At 33.4% G+C, this 24,055-nt stretch overlaps 1 protein-coding gene across 1 annotated transcript; it reads right to left on the reverse strand.

Moving 5' to 3' along the window:
• Positions 1-14,386: 14,386 nt before the first annotated feature.
• On the reverse strand, positions 14,387-16,087 carry LOC141685009 (uncharacterized). Its single transcript, XM_074490136.1, has 5 exons — positions 15,914-16,087; positions 15,462-15,758; positions 15,313-15,372; positions 14,662-15,211; positions 14,387-14,577 (listed from the first exon to the last, which is right to left on the reverse strand). Exons 1-4 carry the CDS (start codon positions 16,085-16,087, stop codon positions 14,702-14,704), a joined length of 1,041 nt encoding a protein of 346 aa, XP_074346237.1. The 3' UTR covers positions 14,387-14,577; positions 14,662-14,701.
• Between the last annotated feature and the right edge of the window lie 7,968 nt (positions 16,088-24,055).

Genomic DNA, 24,055 nt, shown 5'->3' on the forward strand with positions numbered 1-24,055 from the left:
TTGTTGCTTCTCCTGAGTCTTTTCAATATACCCAATTCTGACAAAGGCTGGCTTGAAAAATCTGTTCTTTTCCAATTTATATTCATATCTTGCTGGATCAAGGATTCTTGAATTTTATTCACCTTGTCATGCGTTATTGAGTGTTAACCTTGAAGGTGCCTAGTACTCATTGCAGTAACTCTCAGTGTGCCTTGAAATCATCAGTTATCAGCTTTGGCAAGGTGCTCAGCAAGAATTTTTCCAGTAGGAACAAAACTAACGGAGTTCCATTCCTTAGTCCACTCCTTTCCTCTAGGAGTTTCACTCAAAGGTACTGGTGCATCCTCTCTAACAAACTTCTTGATTAAATCAGTTTTGTTTGGAGCTTGTTGAGGTGCATGTCCTGATGGACTAGCTGCATCAGCATCTACATTTGCAGCAGCTTCACCAGTAAGTTCAGCATTATCAGCATCAGAACTTAGAGATCCTGCAGCATCACCATCCTCTGATAAAAGAACAGTATGTGAGGCTATAGAGGCTTCAACATCATCCTCTAAGTTCTGATCTGCAGCTAAGTTCTGATCAACAGCCAAATCTTGATGCCCACCTAAAATCTGATTTTCATCATCCAGATTCAGAATTGGTGTGGTTGGAATATCTTCATTGAAATCAGCATCTAGAAGTGGTGTTGTTGGCGGAGTGAGTTGAGTTGGTGGAGATTCCAAGTACAGAACCTCAGGCACAACCAAGTTATGAATATCAATTTCAGCACTTGTACCTGGGTCTTCAGTATGTACTGGATCAATTACAGGAGACACAGGAGGTGTAAGCACTTGCTCTGGAATATTCCCTTGTTCTTGAATAGGAGACTTTTGAGCTGATTCAGCAGTAGGAAGTAATTCAATTACTATAGGTTCTGTTGGGATCAGAGATTCCTGACCCCCTTCCTGAGCTGCTTCTTCCAGAGTTGCTTCAGAGTGTGATGATACACTTACAGCCCTCCTGGCTCTTTGCTTTTTAAGTCTCTTTGTAGAATTAGAACCTTTGGGAGCTTCATCATCAGAATTTATCTTTCTAAGCCTTTTAAGGGGCCTAGAACTCCCAGTTTTAGTGTCTTTCTGAAAAGAAATCTTCTCAGCTTCTACAACAACAGGTGCTGATATGGGAACCTGTTCCTCATTGTCTAACTCATCTCTCAAAACAATTCTCCTTCTCTTCTGTTTAGATTGAGGTACTATCTTAGTCCTCTTAGGTTTTGAAGATGAAGGCTGAATGTGCTGAAGGTTGAGGTTGAGATGACTGTGATGATTTGAAATATGTCCTGATGAAGGGTTGAGTAGGTTGAGATTGAGAAGTTTGAGGTGGTTGTGTAGTTGTGGTATGTTCTGATGGCTGTTGAGTTGGCTGTGATATGTTGGTGGGTTGAACATCAGGTTAAAGAGATGTGTATGTTTGTGGATCAGCATTTACCAGAATCTGTTTTACTAACCGAGGAATCTATAAGGGTCTCTGTACTGGTTTCTTAATGTCAGCATTTAACAAATCATTGAAAGCCCTTTTTGCAAGCTTAAAGGGTGGAATTAAATCACTGGTAGGTTGGGGTTCATCATCACAACAAAATGTATATATAAGCTGACAGAATCTAGCAAAGTATACTACATTCCTATCATCCGTCATCCTATCCCCTATGAAACCTAGCACAACACTTGCAAAATCAAAATGAGTTTGATGAATAAGGGCATATCCGATTTGTTGACTCATGATGGGAATAACATCAAAGTTGGACCACTTATTGGCGAATGCCTTAGTGATACAATCAAAGAAAAAGCTCCATTCTTTTCTGATATTTGCACTTTTCAGTTGACCCAGCTTTCCCAAACTTTTCTCATAGCCCAAACTAGCCATGAGCTGCTGTAAGACAGGATCCTCCACTGTTGAGAATGTGCAACCTTCAGGTAAGTGGAGATCTTTACGAACTGCTCCAGGAGTAACCACATGCTCAATATCTCCTGATGTGAAAACAATGCTTGGAGTACCAGTAGCACCACCATCATCAAAAAGCCAAGTTCTCCAAAATGTCAGCACTTGTTGGCTTGAAATAGTTTGACGTTGGGTCAAAGCATACCCAATCTCACTATGAGCTAATAAATCTTGCACAAAGTGCAAATCTGATGGAGCTTCAGCCTTGGTCAGGATTGCAGCATAATTATTTGGGACAAACTTGGATCCTTTATAATTAAATCCTTGGGTGCCATCAGAAATAAGTGAGAAGTTAGAGTGCCTGTAAGCTGTTTGAGAAAATGTCTGTAAAGAAAACCGTCAGAAAATGTAAGAGAAAATAAGAAAAGAGAGAGAGTATAATAAAAATGAAAAGAAAAAATTTGAAAATCTTTTATCTCTTTTACTTGGACACCCCACGTGACAGCAGTTAATAAGAAGTGGAACAGACCTTTACACCTGTCAGGCATGCAGCAGTTAAGGCAAAAGTTAATGGGCACGGTAAATAAGTAATAATTACATTGCACATTCAGTTTTTTTTAAAAAAATGTTCCCACTAAACAAATGATTATTACTGCTTTATCTCACATAAACCAATATTCTGTAAAAATATGACCGTTCAAGTAATGACAAAAAATAAACCAAGTAATTAAATACTGCCACGTCGGCATCAGAACTTGATTATTATCAGAATTTAAAAGTCATCAGAATATGGCTCCTTAACTTAAAAAGTGAATGTTTATTCATGTTATACTTCACACAAATACTGATATGGGTACATCAGAACTTCCATCAGAACTTATCCTCAGAATTTATGCAACTGACACTTAAACTGTTCATCCAAAATAATATTTATCACCACAGTAATTTTCATCATTCATATGGAGTGTATGTGTGTGCATTAAGCTAAATATCAGACAAAGAGTAAAGTCTGATTCACTTCAGTTTATCTTACAAATAAGGCATAACTAAGAACTTTGCTTAAAATCTGTCATTATTCTGAAGTCTACCATGGAATGAGTTCATGCATGAGTCCACCTCAACTGTTTTGTGCTCATTTTATGCATCTTTTGAAATTCCTTTTTACAGTGGCTTCTCAATGTAAGTGAGTCACAACTGCTTATCAGAATTTATGCTTTTATCAGAGTATTTCTCCAGTAATCAGGGAATGTGAAAGGTCACCAAGAAAATTTTATTTCGCTTTTCTAATGCATATTACTTAATACCAGCAATGCACTTGGGACTTCCCTTTCACATATATTTTTCTCTAGATCTCAAAGAAGTACCTGATATTTATTACTTTTCTTTTTTTTTCTTTTGATAAGTGAGGCTTATCAGCACTTAGTACATCCATTAGATTTACTAACATCAGAACTTAACAGATAAGAAGAACTATTCTAGTTTTTGACTTAGTAATAAGATACACAAAATAAACTTTAACCAAGCTCAATATCAGAATTTGCTTGTGTTAAAAGATTTCCACATAAACAATTACTTCACACATGGGATTATTAGTATATTAAAGATTACTAGGTCAGCATCTAGCACAGTTATCCTCATTGGATTGAATAGTCACGGAAACATTCATATCACTATCAGAGTTTAGAAATTCACATCAGACAACAATCAACACTTAGAAAATTTCAATTTAAGCACAAAATACACAAAGATAGTAATATCTGTAAATACTGATCATAAAGTCTGATGTATCAGAACATAAACTAAGCAGATTTAGAGAAGGAACCTGAAACCATTCCAAGTTCATTTACAAATCTTGTAAAAGTAGCTTCACATAGTGGTTTTATGAAGATATCTGCTAGTTGTTGATCTGTTGGAACAAAATGCAATTCCACTGTACCTTCATCCATATGTTCCCTTATGAAGTGGTACCTAATGCTGATGTGCTTTGTCATTTAGTGTTGAACTGGATTACCTGTCATAGCAATAGCACTTTGATTATCACAGTAAATAGGGATTTTAGAAAATGTTAACCCATAATCCAGTAACTGATTCTTCATCCAAAGAATTTGTGCACAACAGCTTCCTGCAGCAATGTATTCTGCTTCTGCAGTTGATGTAGAAATTGACTTTTGTTTCTTGCTAAACCAAGAAACTAATCTGCCTCCAAGAAATTGGCAGCTTCCACTTGTGCTTTTCCTGTCAATTTTGCATCCTGCAAAATCTGCATCTGAGTAACCTATCAGCTTAAAGTCTGAATCTCTAGGATACCACAATCCCAGATCAGCTATACCCTTAAGGTACTTGAAAATTCCTTTTACAGCTGTTAAGTGAGGTTCTCTTGGATCTGCTTGAAATCTTGCACAAAGACAGGTAGCATACATGATATCAGGTCTACTTGCAGTTAGATAGAGTAGCGAGTCAATCATACCTCTGTAATCAGTAATATTTACTGATGTACCAATATCTTTATCCAATTTTATTGCAGTGGCCATAGGAGTGGATGCATGTAACAACCCACACTTCCGGACTATTAAATCAAAATCAAAACTAATACAATATATAATCTATGTATCGAAAATTCAAAATCTATTACAAAGGTACTATTTCGAAAGCGCAGCTAACGGAAGTACAACAATTAATATGCCCCAATTCCAAGTCCTCGAACTCCAACGATATCCAACTCGAATCTTATGATGAAACCTGAAATTGTAAGAATGAGCTATATAGCCCAGCAAGAGACCAATCGATCCAACTAGCAGGCCAAGTAACATGAACACATATAACAAAATACGATAATCTATACGATACAATGTGCAATATATGAAACAAACACTTTCGATACACTTTCATATTCTTATTCGATACACATAGCACATAAACAACAATAATTTAAAATCCATAATCCATGACACGACCACTACAACCCGGTGATAACGGTCCTAAATTTTCTGAAAACCGTCACTACAATCCGGTGACTGCGGTCCTAAGTTCTTATTCGATATTTTCACAAACCATAGCACAAATTAAATATCTCAAATTATCGTCTAGACACCACACATACACCTCGATACATATTCTATAACACATAATACTTTCAAATATATCATCACTTAGCCCAAGTTTTGATCATCAAATATACATGTATAACACACAAGTTTGAAAACACTAGCAAGATCGATCGAAAACTTACTTCCAACTCTGACTAGATCTGAATTTAGCCTTTTGATCATCTAAACGATGTTATCTTGAAAAATACAAAACAGGAAAGTTGAAGATAAGGAAAAGACCTCTCCGAAAAGTCCAGAATCACTGAATTCTGACTTACGATGAATTTACTACGAATTTTACAAGACTGCTGATTTATGAAGAAAATCCCCTACGAATTTTAATGATAAAAACAAGAAACACGAATTGGGTGTATTTATAACGATACAAAACCCTATAACTTAACCTACAAGTTATCCATATTAGAATCTGATCCAAATTTTAGGCCCATTAGTCTAGTTCAATTTTAAAATCATAATCTTTATCCAATTTTAATCTTTTTTTTATTCTATTATTCTATTAATAATCTAATTCTAAAAATTATGGGATATTACGTACTACCCTCCTTAAAAAGAATTTGGTCCTCAAATTCACAACAATTCTATACGTCTACACCGTTTAATCTCCTATAGGTCAAACTAAATTACGGTCCACAGGAACGCATCCTAAGGAATGTACTAGTCCCATACCTAATACACTCCGAAAGACAGCCTGCTCTGATACCAACTGTAACGACCCGCCCTTCCGGACCATTAAATCTAAATCAAAACTAAAACAAAATACAATTACTAATCCAAAATCTCTATTACAAAGGTGACTATTACGAATGCGCAGCTAACGGAAGTCCAAAAGTCAATCTACTCCAATACTAAGTCCTTGAACTCCAATGCTATCCAACTCGAACTCCTAGATGAAACCTGAAATATTAAAAGAATGAGCTGTGAAGCCCAACAAGCAACTATCGTCCAACGACTCAAAATAATATTTTTATTTTTTCAAAAACACACTTTATACATATAACACATTAACGGATCACATAGAATCACACAAATATTCGATAACAATTAGCATAAGATTCGCACAATATATTCTATAACAATTATCAAAACAAAGTGCACAACATATTTTATAATCCACATCAATCTTAATAATAAATTCTTATCTTTAGTCCCACAGTCCTAAATCACACCTTATGCCACACTTTGCCAGTGACCGGTATCTTATACTTTATGTCACACTTCCCAAGTGACCGAGTTCTAATTCTTATTCGAAGGGGGGCTAGTTTACGTCCCTCGTCAAGTGAAACTGAAGCTTGACAAGGTATCGATGTGTTCCGGAACATGCGCAAACTAGTTCTAAGTTCTAAGTATCACACTGTCCAGTGATCGGAATCTTATTCTTATACATGATTAAGACTGGGGATTTCCGAAAATTTGTTATCTTATTAATCACATATATGTATCACACTTATAATAACTAAATAAATATCCGTGAACATCTAACCAAACATAATAAGGCACGTTACACAATACATACGGAGCAATAAAGATTCACTTACATACTCAAACAGATAATTCATGTTTCAAAATATACGAAATAACGAATAGTCACTTACAGAACACGTAAGCAAACAAATAATACAGAGCAACGGAAAGTTACTTGCCTCAATCACAAAAACATATAATTCACATTAGAGCACACATACAATCCTTAGCAACCCATCAAATACGACACGTTTAAAATCTCGATCTTCTCTGCGATTCCAATTCTGATCAGATCTTTGTTTATCCTTTTTGACCCTCTAAACGATATTATCTTGAAAAATACAAAACACAAAAGTTGAAGATAAGGAAAAGAACTCTCCGAAAAGTCCAGAATGACTGAATTCTGACTTACGATGAATTTACTACGAATTTTACAAGAATGCTGATTTATGAAGAAAAGCCCCTACGAATTTTAATGATAAAAACAAGGAACACGAATTGGGTGTATTTATAACGATACAAAACCCTATAACTTAACCTACAAGTTATCCATATTAGAATCTGATCCAAATTTTAGGTCCATTAGTCTAGTTCAATTTTAAAATCATCATCCTTATCCAATTTTAATCTTTTTTTATTCTATTATTCTATTAATAATCTAATTCTAAAAATTATGGGATATTACAATGCACTTGAACAATCTTGCATTCCAAATTTCTTCAACAAATTTCTGGTGTAATTAGATTGAAAAATAAAAGTTCCTTCTTCATTCTGCTTGACTTGAAGGCCCAGAAAATAGCTAAGTTCTCCCATCATACTCATTTGATATCTTGACTGCATTAGCTTGGCAAACCTTTTACAAAGTCTGTCATTTGTAGAACCAAAAATGATATCATCAACATAGATCTGTACTAAAAGTAAGTCCTTTCCATGGTTGAGATAAAATAATGTTTTGTCAATAGTCCCTCTATTAAATCCACTTTCCAGAAGAAACTGAGCTAATGTCTCATACCATGCTCTTGGAGCTTGCTTAAGGCTATAAAGTGCTTTATCAAGTCCGTAGACATGATGAGGAAATTTTGAATCTACAAAACCTGGAGGTTGTTCAACATATACTTCTTCTTCTAATTCTCCATTAATAAAAGCACTTTTTACATCCATTTGAAAGACTGTAAACTTTTTGTGAGCAACATAAGCCAAAAATATCCTTATGGCTTCCAATCTAGCAACTGGTGCAAATGTTTCATCATAATCAATTCCCTCATGTTAAGAATATCATTTTGCAACCAGCCTTGCTTTATTCCTTATAATTATGCCATCACTATCAGTTTTGTTTCTGAACACCCACTTTCTACCAACAACAGATATGTTCTTTGGTCTTGGCACTAGGGTCCAGACTTTATTTCTTTCAAATTCATTTAACTCTTCCTGCATTGCTTGCACCCAATCAGCATCTTGAAGAGCTTCTTTCACTTTCTTTGGTTCAGTCTGAGAAAGAAAAGAGTGATAGAGACATTCATTTGATGTTGCTGTTCTAGTTCTTATACCTGCTTCAGGATCTCCAATAATCAAGTCAGGTGTATGTGCTTTAGTCCACTTTCTTGCAGATGGAAGGTTATATCTAGAACTGGATGCTCCCCCATGATCCATGTTGTCTCCATCAACATTTTCTGATTCTCCCCCTGAAATTATGCTCTCTAAGTTGGATCCTTCAGAATTTGAGTTTCCAGAATTATCAGAACTTGGCTCATCAGAACTTGATGAATCAGAACTTGAGGAGCTTGTTCTAGATTCTGATGCTTCTTGAGATGTGGTTGGATCTTCTATATGCTCCCCCTGCACAGGTGCATTTTCCTTTGGTATAGTCACCATAGTTTCAATAACATCAGAGTTTAACCCATCAGAGTTTGATGTTACAGGATTTAGACTGTCAGAATTTAGACTATCAGGATTTACAGAATCAGAATTTAAAACTTCATTCTCAAATCTCAGCTGATCATGATCATTGAAATCTTCAAGTCCAGTAATCTTCTTATCATCAAATGAGACATTGATAGATTCCATGACAACCCTTGTTCTTAAATTGTAGACTCTGAAGGCTTTTGTGGAAAGTGGATATCCAACAAAAATTCCTTCATCAGCTTTTTGATCAAATTTGGATAGCTGTTCAGGATGAGTCTTAAGAACAAAACACTTGCATCCAAACACATGAAAATACTTCAGATTTGGCTTCTTTTTCTTCACCATCTCATATGGTGTCTTTCCATGCTTGTTGATAAGTGTTGCATTCTGAGTAAAATAAGCAGTCTGCACAGCTTCAGCCCAAACATAGGTTGGTAACTTTGCTTCATCAAGCATAGTTCGTGCAGCTTCAATAAGAGTACTATTCTTTCTTTCAACAACTCCATTTTGCTGTGGAGTTCCAGGAGCAGAGAATTCCTGCTTGATTCCTTGGTCTTTGCAGAACTCTTCCATAATCAAATTCTTGAACTCAGTGCCATTATCACTTCTTATGATTTTCATAGAGTCTTTAACCACTTTATCCATTTGCTTGACATGATCAATCAAGATAGATGCAGTTTCACTTTTTGTGTGCAAGAAATACACCCATGTGTATCTGGTGAACTCATCCACTATGACCATAGCATATTTCTTCTTTGCAATAGACATGACATTCACTGGACCAAATAGATCAACATGTAGAAGGTGATAAGGCTCAAGAATTGAAGATTCAGTCTTGCTCTTGAATGAAGATTTTCTTTGTTTTGCCTTTTGACATGAATCACAAAGGCCATCAGGAGCAAATACTGATTTTGGCAATCCTCTCACAAAATCTTTCTTGACTAGTTCATTTATATTGTTGAAATTTAAATGAGAGAGTTTCTTGTGCCAATTCCAGCTTTCTTCAATTGATGCTCTACTTAACAGACAGATTGCAGAATCATCAGTACTTGTCGAAAGCTTGGCTTCATAAATGTTATTTGCCTGTATCCTTTCAGAACAACTTTTCCTGTAGATTTGCTTACAACTTCACAGTGTTCTTCAAAGAAATCCATATGATAACCTCTGTCACAGATTTGACTAACACTCATCAAATTGTGTTTAAGTCCTGAGACTAGAGCTACATTTTCAATGATGACATTCCCAAGATTGATATTGCCATATCCCAGAGTTTTTCCCATGTTGCCATCTCCATAAGAAACACCTGGGCCAACTTTCTCCACAAAGTCTGATAGTAGGGCTTTATTTCCAGTCATATGTCCTGAACATCCACTGTCCAAAAATAGGATGTTTTTCCTGTTGCCCTGCAATCATAAAGACCACTAATGATTAGTTTTAAGGACCCAGACTTGCTTGGATCCTTTGGCCTTATTAAGTTTATTAACATTTGCAGCGAATTTAGCATCAAAATTTATATTAACAGTTTTCTTATCAGAATTTGCAATATCAGACTTTGCATCAGAACTTACACTAGAAGGAATAATGCTAACTTTCTTTAAAGAAGGTTTTATTTGATAATAATCATAGTACAAACTATGATATTCCTTACAAGTATAAATGGAATGCCATAAACTACCACAATGAAAACTAGGATTTTGTGGCCTATATATAACAGACTGTCTCTTAACTCCTGATTTTGAAGGTAAGGAGTTTATGTTCTTATTTTTCCTGCAAAAAGAAACCAGATGGTTAGAATTTCCACAGTTATAACATTTCTTTCTAGGAGCATTAGGAGCAGGCTTATAATCATTGCTTTTATTCACACCTTCCTTTCCATTCCTATTTTTCCTAGGTGGCTTTACCTTGTTTACATTCTTAACATCTTTCAGCTTATGCTTAAGCTGCTTCTTTGGCATTAAGCCTATGTTTACTTCAGTTGACTTATCCTGTTTTGGTTTGTCAAAAGTTAATTTCCCTTTAACTTCTGATTCATCAATATCAGACTTTACAGCTACAAACTTAACAGGATTTACCTTTGGCTTTTGTTTAACAACTATAGGCTCAATTTCTAAAGTTTCTTTATTATTCTTATCATCTCCATAACCTAAGCCCTCTTTCCAGTTTTCACTACTTAATAAATTCTGAGTTGTTCTGCCAGAGTTAGTCCAAGTCCTAATAATCTCTCTTTCCTTTTCTAACTCAGTTTTTAGAGATTCATTCATTTTAAGCACTTCATCTCTAACATAGAAAGCATCATCTCTATCTTTCTGAGTTTGATGGAACATAACTAACTCTTTTTCTAAATAATCATTCCTCTTTTTATAAGCAAGATTTTCAGAAGTTAATCTTTCACATGTTAAAGTTTGATCTCTATAACTAATGAACATGGTTTTAAGATATCTTCTCAACTCAGTAATATCATCAGTATGAAAAGCATAGGTTGTTTGAGGTGTCTTTAACTCAGCAGCTTCAGAACTGCTATCAGCATTTGCCATCAAGGCATAGTTCACCTCACTTTCAGAATCTGAAGTGTCTGTCCAACTTTTCTTCTTTGCGACAATAGTCTTGCCTTTGTCACTCTTCACTTTCTTGCAATCAGGAGATATATGGTCTTTCTCACCACAGTTGTAGCATTTGACATTTGAGTAATCTCCTCTGTCAGACTTTCTTCCTTTGTCTTCAGATTTTCTGAAACCTTTCTTATCAGAACTTGCACCTTTCCTGGAAAACTTCTTTCCCCTTCTGAATTTCCTGTATGCAATCTTTGTGATTTCTTTTACCATAAGAGCACACAGCTTCATTATCTCTTCATCAGGGTCCATCTCAGATAGACTTTCAGTTTCTGAATCCTCATCACTATCAGAACTTGGTGACTCAGTATCAGACTTTGTGATGAGAGCCTTTCCTTTTCCTTTCTTTGAGACAACCACTTTAGGGGATTCCTCCTCAGCCTTAAGAGCAACTGTCCTTAACTTTCTCCCATGCCTCTTGCTTCTTTGATCCATCTCAAGTTCATGGGTCTTGAGCATTCCATAAATTTCGTCAAGAGTAGTTTCATCAAGAGCATAGTTGTCTCTTATTGTTGTGGCCTTCAGATCCCAACTTTCAGGAAGAGCTAAAAGGAATTTGAGATTAGTATCTTCAAGATCATATTCCTTATCCACCAGTGACAGATCATTCAAGAGTTTGACAAATCTATCATATAAACCAGTCAATGACTCATCAGGTTTTGAGTCAAAGTGTTCATACTCTTGAGTGAGTATAATCCTCTTGTTCTTCTTAATTGAATCAGTTTCCTGACATCTTGTCTCCAAGGCATCCCATATCTCTTTTGCAGTCTTGCAGTTAATTACCCTATTTGACATGACATTATCAATGGCACTGTGCAGCAAATGTCTTACCTTTGCAATAGATGAGATATCTTCAGCTGTATATTCACTTTTCTCCTTTGGTACAGTCTGTGTTGACTGATCTGCAACTATAACAGAGAGCTTGGTTGGCTTGTGTGGTCCTTCATTAATTCTGTCAAGGTATTCTAGATCATAGCTTTAAGAAACATAGACATCCTCACCTTCCATATGGGATACTCAGAAGGTTTCAGTATGGGAACCCTAATAGTCTCATATCGATTATGGATTTGAGTCTTTGGAGTTTCTTCAGTTTTGGTGGGCTTGGTTGGAGTTTGTACTTCTTCAGACATAATTGTTTTTGGATCTTTACTGTATGTATATTAACAAATTGCTCTGATACCACTTGTTAGGTCACACACACTGTAGAATGGGGTTGAATACAGTGTTTACTACAATCAAATCGAATATAAGAACTCAGGTAACAGAAAATAGATTTTATTCAACACAATAAGCTCTGTTACAAAGAACTGTCCTCTCTCAGTGATGAACAAATTATCACGAGAGCTGCTAGGGTTACAATAATAAACTCGATTATGATAACGCTTATAGTGTAAAATCTATGCCTGTGTTTAAATACTACACAGTTACAAGATAATCTTCTAATTGATATCGAATACAATTCTGCTTCCTAATATATATCAATCAGTTATCTTTTCTTCCAAGTATTCTATTCCTTATAGAATTCTTCTCCATGCATATTTCTTCTTATGTTTGTCTTGATCTTCTTTCCTTTCAATCAGCCGCCTTTCTTATCTGAACGTCTCCTTAAGTCCTGATATTATCTCCTGATAACTTAAGTTCTGACAACTTTAAGTTCTGATATCTTAAGTTCTGACTTCAGTATAAGTACTGATTTCCGGTTAAATACTGATTTGCCCTGTTAAGTAAGATCTGAAAACTAAACACAAATCATAATAGACATGACATCACAAATATATTTAACATGACTGAATTAAGAGATAAAATGGAACATTATCCATTAACACTCCTCGACTATCTTAAAACACGTTTAAATTTATTAACTAACTATTTTCATATTTATGTTAGTTTAATATGTTTAAACTCAAATTAATGGTAAAATTTTATGTGTCACTGGCAAAAAAAATTATGTTAGCTTGAGTCATGTTATATCAACCAAATACAGCTAATTATACCACTATTTTGTTTAATTTTATTTTAACCTGGGATGATTACTATTTTATTGTAGACTGAATGAATATTATGTATTATTTTGTTTTACTTTGATGACATTATATTGACCCCGCAATTTTTTTTTTCAATTTTTTTTTTCATTATAGTCTGATCCAATAATATAATGTTTCGGCAGTGTGCATGCAACCCCTCTTTGTACGAAAGGTAGAATTAGTCAATTCAACTAATTTTGATATATTTTCTTTTTATGAAACAATAAATCAATTTTTATAAATAAAATTTAATTATTTTCTAGAATATTATTGTATCACTAATTATTTAATAACTAATTTAATTTAATTACTTGATAAATCAAATGAAATATGTTGAAAATATATAATTTTTGCACATTTCTTTATTTTGCATTATTGGTCGATCATAAAAAACTTCGATATATCGAAGTAGATTTTGGCATTTTTTGTAATACAATGAAAATTATACGAGTTGTGGACGAAATTTTGTGTTAGCGGAGAAAAAAAATTATATTTTCATAATTTTATAATGAATATATATTACGTAATTTTAGGAAAATTTTGTGTTAACGGAGAAAAAATATCTCATTATAAATTATTCTTGAAATATAAAAACTAAATATATGCACCGCTTGATTCCACTTTTCATATATATAAACGTAACGAGGACAAATGCCTAAAAAACGGAAGTAGTTCATTAAATATAACAAAATTTATTTCACCTTTTTTATTAATTTTTATATTAATTTAATATTCGAGAAATATAAAATCAAAAAATATGCACTACTTTGTTTCACTTTTCATATATTTAGATGCATAAAATAAAAAGGGACACACTTCGTTAAATTTAACAATAACTTAACTTCCTTTATTTTTATTTTTTTTTAAATTAATTTAATATACTTAAATTAAATTAATAAAATTTGAAAAATGTTTCTAAAAATTTAAGAAAATGAAAAAAGACTCGAAACTGGTACGGATAAGGGGAATCCGACTGTGTCACGGAGTTTGTTTAAAGCATGATGGCTGGGGAATTCTGTAATTTTTTTCATTCTTCTGAATTAGGGTTGGGTTTTACCTTTCCCGTACAATGCCATCTATTTGGTTTGGTTTACCCTGCTTTGATTTAACAAAGTTTCAACAGAAATTCAAAACACGTAGTTTATGTTCATGAACATATTTTTTTTTGAAAAGCCATTGATTCATTAAAATGAAAAGCCTTCATTGTAGTAGAAGGCAAGCATTACAACGACAGGAAAGAAAACAAACAAGAAACTACTAAATCTGAAAACTGAAAACGAAACAGACTACTCAAAGCTTGCAAGGTTCTTACACTTGACTTGAGGACCATGTTTGTTTGCTTCAAATTTCAAAATGAAATTTAGGGTTACTAATAAATTAAAACTGAGCTTGTTCCAGAGCTTGACACCAAAACCACCAACACTTCACTTCTCTACCTTTATGCTTCTTCTACATTCTCTCGGACTTTGGGTTGGTTCCTGAAGTCTCTTGCTTTGGATTTTTCAAAGTACAGAACTTGAGGCCGTTGCTCAAGACTGAAGTAGATCTCAGAGATGCGCGCAACAAGTTAAGAGCCTGCACAAGTTAAGAGAATCAGTTGAGATCAATGTCTTCAATTACCTTCATACTCTCTGGTTATATATAAGTTTCTTTAGTTACCTCATTCATGCCAATGTTGATCACCTGTTCTTCAACATCACTAGGAGGCACTCTCAGTTTGTGGAGATACGTGAAGCAAGACATCGAAGATAAATGGGGTAACAACCAATTCATCTGTCACCATAAAATTTGTTGGCCCCCTTACAAATCCTCCTTTTAGCCTTAAATATGGACTTTGATCTATCAAATTTCTATACGCATGTGTAGAGTCCAAAGTTAAAGAGTACTCATAAAGTCCACCAGAAGTACTACTTGTTCGTTTTAAAAATTTAGTTGGCTTTGGATTTTCCTCAAGAGGGAATATGTGGTTGGAACAAAGGTAGTTCGGCAGCAATTTAGGATGAAGTATCATATCTTTAAGAAGCTGCGATTTTAAGTATTCACCAACATTCAACTCTGACACACTATGATGAATGTTTTCGATACTTAATGAACCGTGATCTTTAGTTAATAGACTAATAAGTTTTCCCAAAGGAACAGTGAGAAGACTGAAAAGAAAGTTTACAAAATCTTCTGAACTATGAGCCAACAATATCTTGCTGGTTGATTTCTGCACATATACTTTAATTTTCATGTTCTTGGCTCCATCAGTGCTCTCTGTCCGAATGGGATATTGAATAGTTTCAACTCGGGAACTAATTGATTTCTTGCCAAAAAAATATCTGACAAAGGAGTCTTTGACACGAATGAGGAATCAAGCAGATGGAGAATCTGTACATAATCAAGATACTAATAAGAAAAGGCTAGAAAGAACATATAATAAAATTAAGATCAATCACAAGCAAGATTTGTTAAAGTACTTCATTGGAACCAAGTTTCATTGTATTCTCTTCAAGTGCTGCAAAATCATTAATGCCGCAACTTTCAAGCATTCCAAGGGTGGAAGTTGGATTGTTAGGAATCACATGCAGATCATCACTAATAACAAAAGACGAAGTCTTGACAACAAAAACACCTTCTCCGTTGGCATCGAAATCTATTGCCTTTCTCATGAGTTTGGGACAAACTGGGCATTTTACAGTACTGCAAGTGTTCAAGTAAGTGTTGTAGTTAAAATTTTGAAAGCATAGAGACTCACAAATGAAGTACTGAATGGGCTTCATATCATCAATATTAATCTTAAGATTTCGACAATGTACTTCTGCTGAACTCCTTGTATTGAGCAGCTTCTCTTTGCATTCCTTGTCTCAAAATACAAGTCATCGAGATTCGTTACACTTCCATATAAATTGCTAAAGCTCCCAATATTCACCTTCTTCTGATGTGAAGGATCAGAGTGGTTAGCTATACGCCTGACTATTGTCCCCATGGGCAAAGTGAGAAAGCTAAACAGAATATCAGCAAAATCACTACTTGCTTCAGCAAAAACCACCTTTTTCTTCTGTCTATCTATCACTACTTTCAAGGGTATTTTTGTTTCTGCCATTTCAATATCGAAAGCTAGGTTAGGTCTGCTTCTTTTTGTGTTCACAATATTGGCACTGTAAATGTGTTTATATAGTATGAGTATTAGATAATGAAGAGTCATTTGAGTTTAAAATCTGAAGACCCTTCACATTCTTGACAATAAATTTACAATACTACTTCAGTTCACCATCCTTTAGTATTCGGGCAATTTATTGGTGTAGATTGTCATCCTAAATTGTCATGATATATCATATAAGAATACCTCCGGTTCCAATGAAAATATATTTATCTGTATTAACGGTCAACTAGCCTTATTACCCGTGCAAGGCATGGTAGCTTTATTTATAAAAAAATATTGCTACTTTTTAATGTACTTTTACGATATTTGTGTTATTTCATATAATATTGTGTGGTTCATGTTACAAGAATTAATGTAACAACGATTATCCCTAAATTTATATTATGCCACGAATATAAAGTTTAAAATGCACTTCTACCATTGAAAATAATGGTTTTCTATCAAATTTTAATAATTTTTTCAATTGGAGATACCAAAAATACTATAATGTTTATGTGTCATATTTATCAAAATATGGGGGGAAAATAGTAAAAAAATTTACACGGTCGAGTTCGAACTTCAAATTATTCGCCTCATAAGGCTCACGAGTCTTATCGAGCCGATGCTTTTTTTTTAATATAAATATATTTGTATGTAAATATTTAATATTTCATTTATATTTTATATATTTAATAGAAGCGATTTCGAGCATAACCTATCATATTTCGAGTTTTTGTCAATATTTGGTGAAATTGATTCAAGATTTTGAGTCGAACTTGAGGCGAACGGACTCTTTACGACCCGAGTTTCAAGCTTGATTTAAGATTCGGTTGAAACTGAGCTCGTGCTCGAGTCTGGATATTTTTAATCGAGTTCGAGCCTGAAAGTTTTCGACTCGGCTCGGCTTGATTATAGCCTTAGTTGTTGTACACAACTATAAAGTTAATATTTTTTTTATCGTAGGTAACACGCAGCCGCTACCCTTCGGGTGTGCACTGGGTAAACCCTACGGGCTCACGCAATAGCTTGCAAACCACGTGAACCAAGGTAAACCGCATTTAAGTGACAGACTCTGACTCAGGAGGCACAATCATAAATTTTTCTCCTGTGAGATTCGAATCCGTGACCAAGAGGATAGTTTTTCCCCTCTTTAACCAACTGAGTCAACCCTTGCAGGCCTATAAAGTTAATATTTTGAAGTGAGTTAATTACAAAAGTCTCGATAATTAATAAATTATTAATATATGATAATATATTATCAACAAGTTAATATGGTAACATAAAATCAACAAGTTATTTATATAATGGTTGTAATTTTTTTATAAATAAAAAAATTATAATCTCGTTGTTGTACATGAGTATAAAGTTAGTATATTGTAGTGAGCTAATTACGCAAGTCTTAGAATAATTTTATTCTATATCAATATTAGCCTCTACCTCAATTGATTGAAAGCACATGTTTGGACATATGTATCACGTGTTCAGTTCTACGCAAGCCAACAATATTTTTTTCATATTTATTCAAGTACGGGCGCAAAATAGTAATTTCTAATTATTTGTTTCTCTTAAAAAAATTGAGCCTATCGAACTTTTTATGACCCGAGATTCGAGTTTGAAATTTAAGGTTCGGTTGAACTTGAGTTCGTGCTTAAACCCGAACATTTTTAATCGAGTTCGAGCCTAACAGTTTTCGACTCGACTCAGATTGATAATATATTTAGTTGTTACACGAGTATAAAGTTAGTATCTTGAAGCGAATTAATTACCGGAGTCTCGATAATTAATAAATCAGTATTATACGATAAGATATTATTAACAAGTTAATATGATAATATATTATCAACAAGAAAATATTTATTTGATTTATAAATTAAAAAATAATTATAATCCCATTGTTGCACATGAGTATAAAGTTATTATATTGTAATCAACTAATTACCCAAGTCTTAGAATAATTTTATCCTGTATAAATATTGAATTATATAGGTTTAGTCACCCAAAATAAAGAAAGAAGTATGTAACTCAATAGTTCATGTTATCAAAATATAATCAAATGAGCCTCTAGCTCACTTGGTTGAAGTCATATGTTTGTTATAAGTGTGTCATGGGTTCAATTCTCCATGCCAATAATATTTTTTCATATTCATTCAAATACAAGAGCAAAATAATAATTTTGAATTAAATGTTTCCCCACGAAAGCAAGAAGTTGTTTATTTAATGTATCAATTTAAAAAAATAATTATAATCCTGATGTTACACATGAATATAAAATTATTATATTGTAATCTAGGACTATCAAACGGATAATTCGGATACGGATCTGCCTATATCCGTATTCGGATCCGAATTCGAAAATTCGTATCCGTATCCGTATCCGAATCCGGAAATATTTAAAGAATATATCTGAATCCAGATCCGACGGATACTATCCGGATACGGATAATATCCGGATCCGAATCCGATTTTCCATCAGATTTTTTATTTTTATATTAAAAATTCAAAAAAATTGAAAAAAATTACAGTAAAAGTTAAAATTTCATTTTTAAAAATTTAAATAAGAGTTAAAGAGATTTAATCCTATTTAATGTATTTAAAATTAATTTTTATTTATCTTTCCAATATATTTGTTATCTTTAAATTGTTGAAATCAACTGATTTTTTTATATATCTCAATATTATTTTTACAATTATATAAAATTTGTATAAAAATAATATTTAAATATATATATATATATATATATGTTTGTGAGTGTGTACGTGTTTATATATTTATATACACATACATACACTATAAATTTAATATAATAAATTTTAAATTATATATATAATATATTTATTCGGATTCAGATATTATCGAATACGAATATGGCTATATCTGTATCTATATCTGCAATCGTCGGATTCGAATACGAATAATATCCGCTTTGTTTCGAATACGCATAATATTCGCTTTATTTCGCATACGAATGCAGATTTTTCGGACGAATATCGGATTTTTCGAATTTTTTTGACAACCCTATTGTAATCAGCTAATTATCCAGTCTTAACTCAATAGTTAATGTTATCAAAATATAAACAAATGAGTCTCTAGCTCAACTGGTTATATATAATAGATATTAACGTAAATTTATTGATGTAAATTATGAATTATTCCCTCCATCCCATTTAATTGTCATATTTTCATTTTCGTAGATCAAATTGACTGATTTTTGACTAAAAAATAAAAATTATTCTTATATTATTTAAAAACCTGGAAATTACATATTAGATCAAATGTTTTTTCCAATGATACGAACATTTTTCTATATAAGTATAAATTATTAATAAACTTTAATTAAAAGTTGGTCAATTTGATTGTATAAAAGCCAAATGCGATAATTAAAAGGGACGGAGGGAGTGTTATGGATAAAAAACATGTATTTCTTTAATTCGAGTTTTTAATAAGGGTTTGATAAACTTCGAGTTTTAATGGTCGCGCTTGTGTTTCGTGGCTTGAATCTACCCTCACAAGATACCTACGTACCTCGGCGTATGCTAAGGATCAAGCCAAAACGTAGTCCTTGGTGATACTTACCCTCGGGGCTATGGCAGCGGGAGTTCACCAAGGATGTAGTGACTTTCATGTCCTTCGAGGACCGAGTCTAAAATGTTGCTCCAGGTAATGGCCCTGTGGCTTGAAGGATGCCTTCTCGGCTTTGTGACGTGTGGAGCTCTTGTCCTAAAATGTTATGCTGAAGTTGAAGGGATAAGATCCTTTATATAGAGGTTGAGAGACTGGGAATTAGGGTAGAATTGGGTGACTTGATGGGCAAGTCTCCACCTCAGATTGGACTTTGGAGTCCTAGAAAACAAGAATTAGTTTCCTTCTGAATTTGGGTTGCTTGGAGGCTACTTCTTGTAGAATTAGTTACTTATTTGAACATATTTATTGGGCTATTTAATTAGCCCCTTTATTAATTATAAATTTAATAAATAGTTAAGGTTTTGGGCCTCATTAATTGGGCATTCCCCTTCGACCAAATCAGATCTAATTAATGCGACATTAACTCCATTATTAGGGTTATTTTTATTCCCTATCATATGCCCCCCAACTTCTGGGAAACACACTCGATGTTTCGTAGAAGTTAGGTTATCTCTTACCCTATCCGGATTATCGTTTTTAGCGTAAAGTGTGGAACGACCTACACATTTACTACGATTTGTCTTATCCGAGGCTTCAGGATATTTTCTGGAATAAATATAATTTTCCATACTCATTTTATTAACTTATTCCTATTTTTAAAAATATTCTGGTATTATCCCTTAATTTTCGGGGATTATCTCGTACTCACATGTATTTTTCTCAATTTTCAGAAAGTATTCCGTACTCGCATATATTTTCCCTAAATTTTTAGGAATTTTTCGTACGTCCTGATTTTTTTTCATAATTTTTCCTAATATTTTAGGAATTTTTCCGTACCTCCGGGTATTTTTCATAATTTTTCCTAATATTTTATGAATTTTTCTATATCTTCGAGTCTTTTTCCTAATTTTTTCTAATATTTTAGGAATTTTTCCGTACCTCCGGGTATTTTCATAATTTTTTCTAATATTTTAGGAATTTTTCCGTACCTCCGGGTATTTTTCATAATTTTTTCTAATATTTTAGGAATTTTTCTATACCTCCGGGTATTTTTCATAATTTTTCCTAATATTTTAGGAATTTTTCCGTACCTCCGGGTTTTTCATAATTTTTTCTAATATTTTAATAATTTTTCCATACCTCCGGGTATTTTTCATAATCTTTCCTAATATTTTAGGAATTTTTCCGTAGCTCTGGGTATTTTTCATAATTTTTAAATGTGTCAACTTTTAAATTTCAGGAACCGTCATGCAAAGTTTACAAAACTAGGGGTACTAAGTTGCAATTTGCCACCTTCCCCCCCCCGGACCAGAGGTCTGGTCGAACTCAACACAATTACTCCCTCCTAGTCGATTGGAATTCGACCAGGATATATACAATGTATTTTTTTTCTCTCTTTTTCTTTTTTCACTCTTTTTTTCTTTCTTTTTTTTCCTTTTCACTCTTTTTTTCTTTTTTTCTTTTTTCCTTCTTTTATTATTATTTATTATTATTATTATTAAATAATAATATTTAATTATTCAAAAAAATTTGAATAATATTGGCCCCAAATTAGGGGTGTCCAATTCGAATAAAATTTTACACAGATAAATTTCGATCCGAATTCTAATAATATTTTTCTTCCTTATATTTATTATTTGAATCATGAATATATTTTTTGTGGAGGGGTCTTATGCAACATGATTGAGGGATTCTAATCATTGTAGATCAGGAATTTGCACCTTTCAGACCAGGAATTCGTACCCTTTTGACGTGAATTTTGTTAGTGTTTGTGCCCTAGATACAATACTGTGATGTTTTAGTTTAAGACATTAGGATTATTAATGTTTATGTTCTATCGATTATTCTCTTTATAATTTATTAATTCTTAATTTACTGCGATATAAATGTTAGATTAATAAATGTCCTTGGAATATGATATGCAATTTTATATCTCTAAGTACGTGACTTAGAAATGAGATTATGAGAATAGTATCAATATTCCTAAAGGCCCCTAGTCGAGTATTATTATTAAGGGACAAATAATAATGCATTAAGACTGGTGTGTTTGTTGACTGAAGATCACATCTCATTAATCATAGGTATAGTGATACTAAAGTAAAAAACACAGGCAGATGTATATGTACATGGTGTTGGACAGACCCAATGTGTGATTCTACATGTCTGTTGTGTCATAAGTAATTCTCAAAGTGATAATGATGTAATGGTCCTTAGACCTTAAGTCATTAAATTTTTATACGAGAATTAATATACATTGATTCCATTATAAGTTATCATTGACCGGGTAATGATAAAAGTGGACATTGGGTATATTATGAATCGTATGAGAAATATGAATGATCTAGATGAGATTTAACACTCCTATTTTAGGAGTGATATTATTGGCCTCTTGTGTGAGCTATACTATAAAATACGTGGTCACGCTCAAATATTGATTTGATATGATAGTCTACTCATTGATCAAGGAAACTTGGATAAAACTATGATGAGAATGACACATCACATGCCTATAGTTTAATCTATAATATTTGGTTAAATAGATTATATTACATTGTACATTATTCACAAAAGGTTTAATCGATCACCGATTCAATTATTATTACTTGGGTAGCAATGATGTATTACTATATGCCACTCATTATTTACGATTTTAAATTAGATTTAAAATTTGTTGCCAACGTAATAATAACCTATAGGATCACACACTAAGAATGCTTGAAGGATTATTTAATTTAAATTGGATTTAAATTATATTAAAGTAATTCGAATTATTTATAATATTAAGTATGACTTAATTAATTAGATAAATACTGATATTCGAATTTATTAATATTAGTTATGAAATTTATTTGTTAAATAATTAAGTGAGGCTTAATTATAATACAAATAGGAATTTCGAATTAATAATAACTCCTAATTAATAAAGAGTTATAATTCATTTTTCTACTCTCTATATAATACCTCTTGTGTGGCTGATTTTTGGTGGGCAGGCAAGAATTTTACTAAAACCCTAGCCACCAAGAGAGAAGATAGAGAGAGTAAGAAGAAACGAGTTTGCGATAGTACACATTCAATCCTTGCGTTCAAGCATTCGTGTGGATACCAATAGAGCGTAGATCGCGAGAGCGGGATCCGTGGTGATTGAATAAGTTTTGGATCTCCATTAGTCAACCAATTTGTAAAGTTTCTTAAGGTAAACAATCTGATCTATGAATTAAATATCTATTTTTCGCATGGATCCTGCGGTAGGTTTCGAATTTTTTTGGTTTTTTCACATTTTAATTACTGTTTCCGTTGCGTTTATGTGCTCGAAACCCTTCAAATTCTTGGTAGAATTTCGACCAGGATGCATCCTCGTCGAATTCGACCCGGATTCTCGTCGGATTATGGGTGATTTTATCGCTCTGGTTGGATTGATTTTCGACCAGGATGCAACACTCTTCCAACAAGGACTCTCGTTGGATTATGGGTGACTTTGTCGCTCTAGTCGAATTGATTTTCGACCAGGATGCGGCCCCTATCCAACAAAGACTCTCATCGAATTATGGGTGATTTTAACACCCTGATCGAGTTGATTTTCGACCAGGAATCCTGACCTCGTATACCAGGAATCCTAGTCTTTTAGATCAGGAATCCTAAATTATGGGTTACCAGCCTTTTAATGGCCATAACTTTTCGCTCTTTGCTCTGATTTGAGCATATAATATACTGAAATGAAGATTATTACGAGCTCTAACTCATGATGACATCTTCATATTTTTTTCTTACATTCCTCGATCCCTCAATTTTGACGGAAAGTGGTATATACGAGCTTTCATTTAACGTGATCTCTACGAGCCTTATTTCTACTTAGTCCAACCATGTGAGTTGTCCTACTTATATTCTCATCCATATTAAACCTTGGGGTTTAAGGTATATCAAGTCTGAGTACCTTATTTTCTCAAACTGTTTCCAAGTTTGTGGGATCCTTTTCCCAAATATGTTCATGTTTAGGATGACTCTTCGAAAATAGGTATTGTCTTTCCTTTCTGCCCAACTCAGGACGCCTTAATTTTTCCGAGGACTAAGTCTCTCTATCGAAGAAATCTTTCTTTTATTCTTACAGTATAGTCATCGAAACTTGTTTCAGATGCTCAACAATCCCGGTGTTGGCTTTATCAAATATAAAGTATGTGTCCTATCTTCCTCGTTCTCCCTGGGCTCAAAGACCTCAACCTTTGGAGTTATTTGAGTGATTTATAATGGCATCACAACCTCAGCTTTATCAGCCAGTAAGAATGGAATAACTCCTCTAATTTCTTTGCAAG

This window comes from Apium graveolens, chromosome 9 (genome assembly GCF_009905375.1).
Source record: "Apium graveolens cultivar Ventura chromosome 9, ASM990537v1, whole genome shotgun sequence".
NCBI lineage: Eukaryota > Viridiplantae > Streptophyta > Magnoliopsida > Apiales > Apiaceae > Apium > Apium graveolens.

Excerpts from the sequence above, each read along its gene's own strand:
- LOC141685009 (XM_074490136.1), bottom strand. The coding sequence starts at position 16,087 with ATGGCAGAAACAAAAATACCCTTGAAAGTAGTGATAGATAGACAGAAG. Across the intron at positions 15,759-15,913 it reads ATCCTTCACATCAGAAGAAG|CCCATTCAGTACTTCATTTG; the intron begins GTGAATATTGGG and ends GATGATATGAAG. Across the intron at positions 15,212-15,312 it reads CTTTGTCAGATATTTTTTTG|AAATCAACCAGCAAGATATT; the intron begins GCAAGAAATCAA and ends GTATATGTGCAG.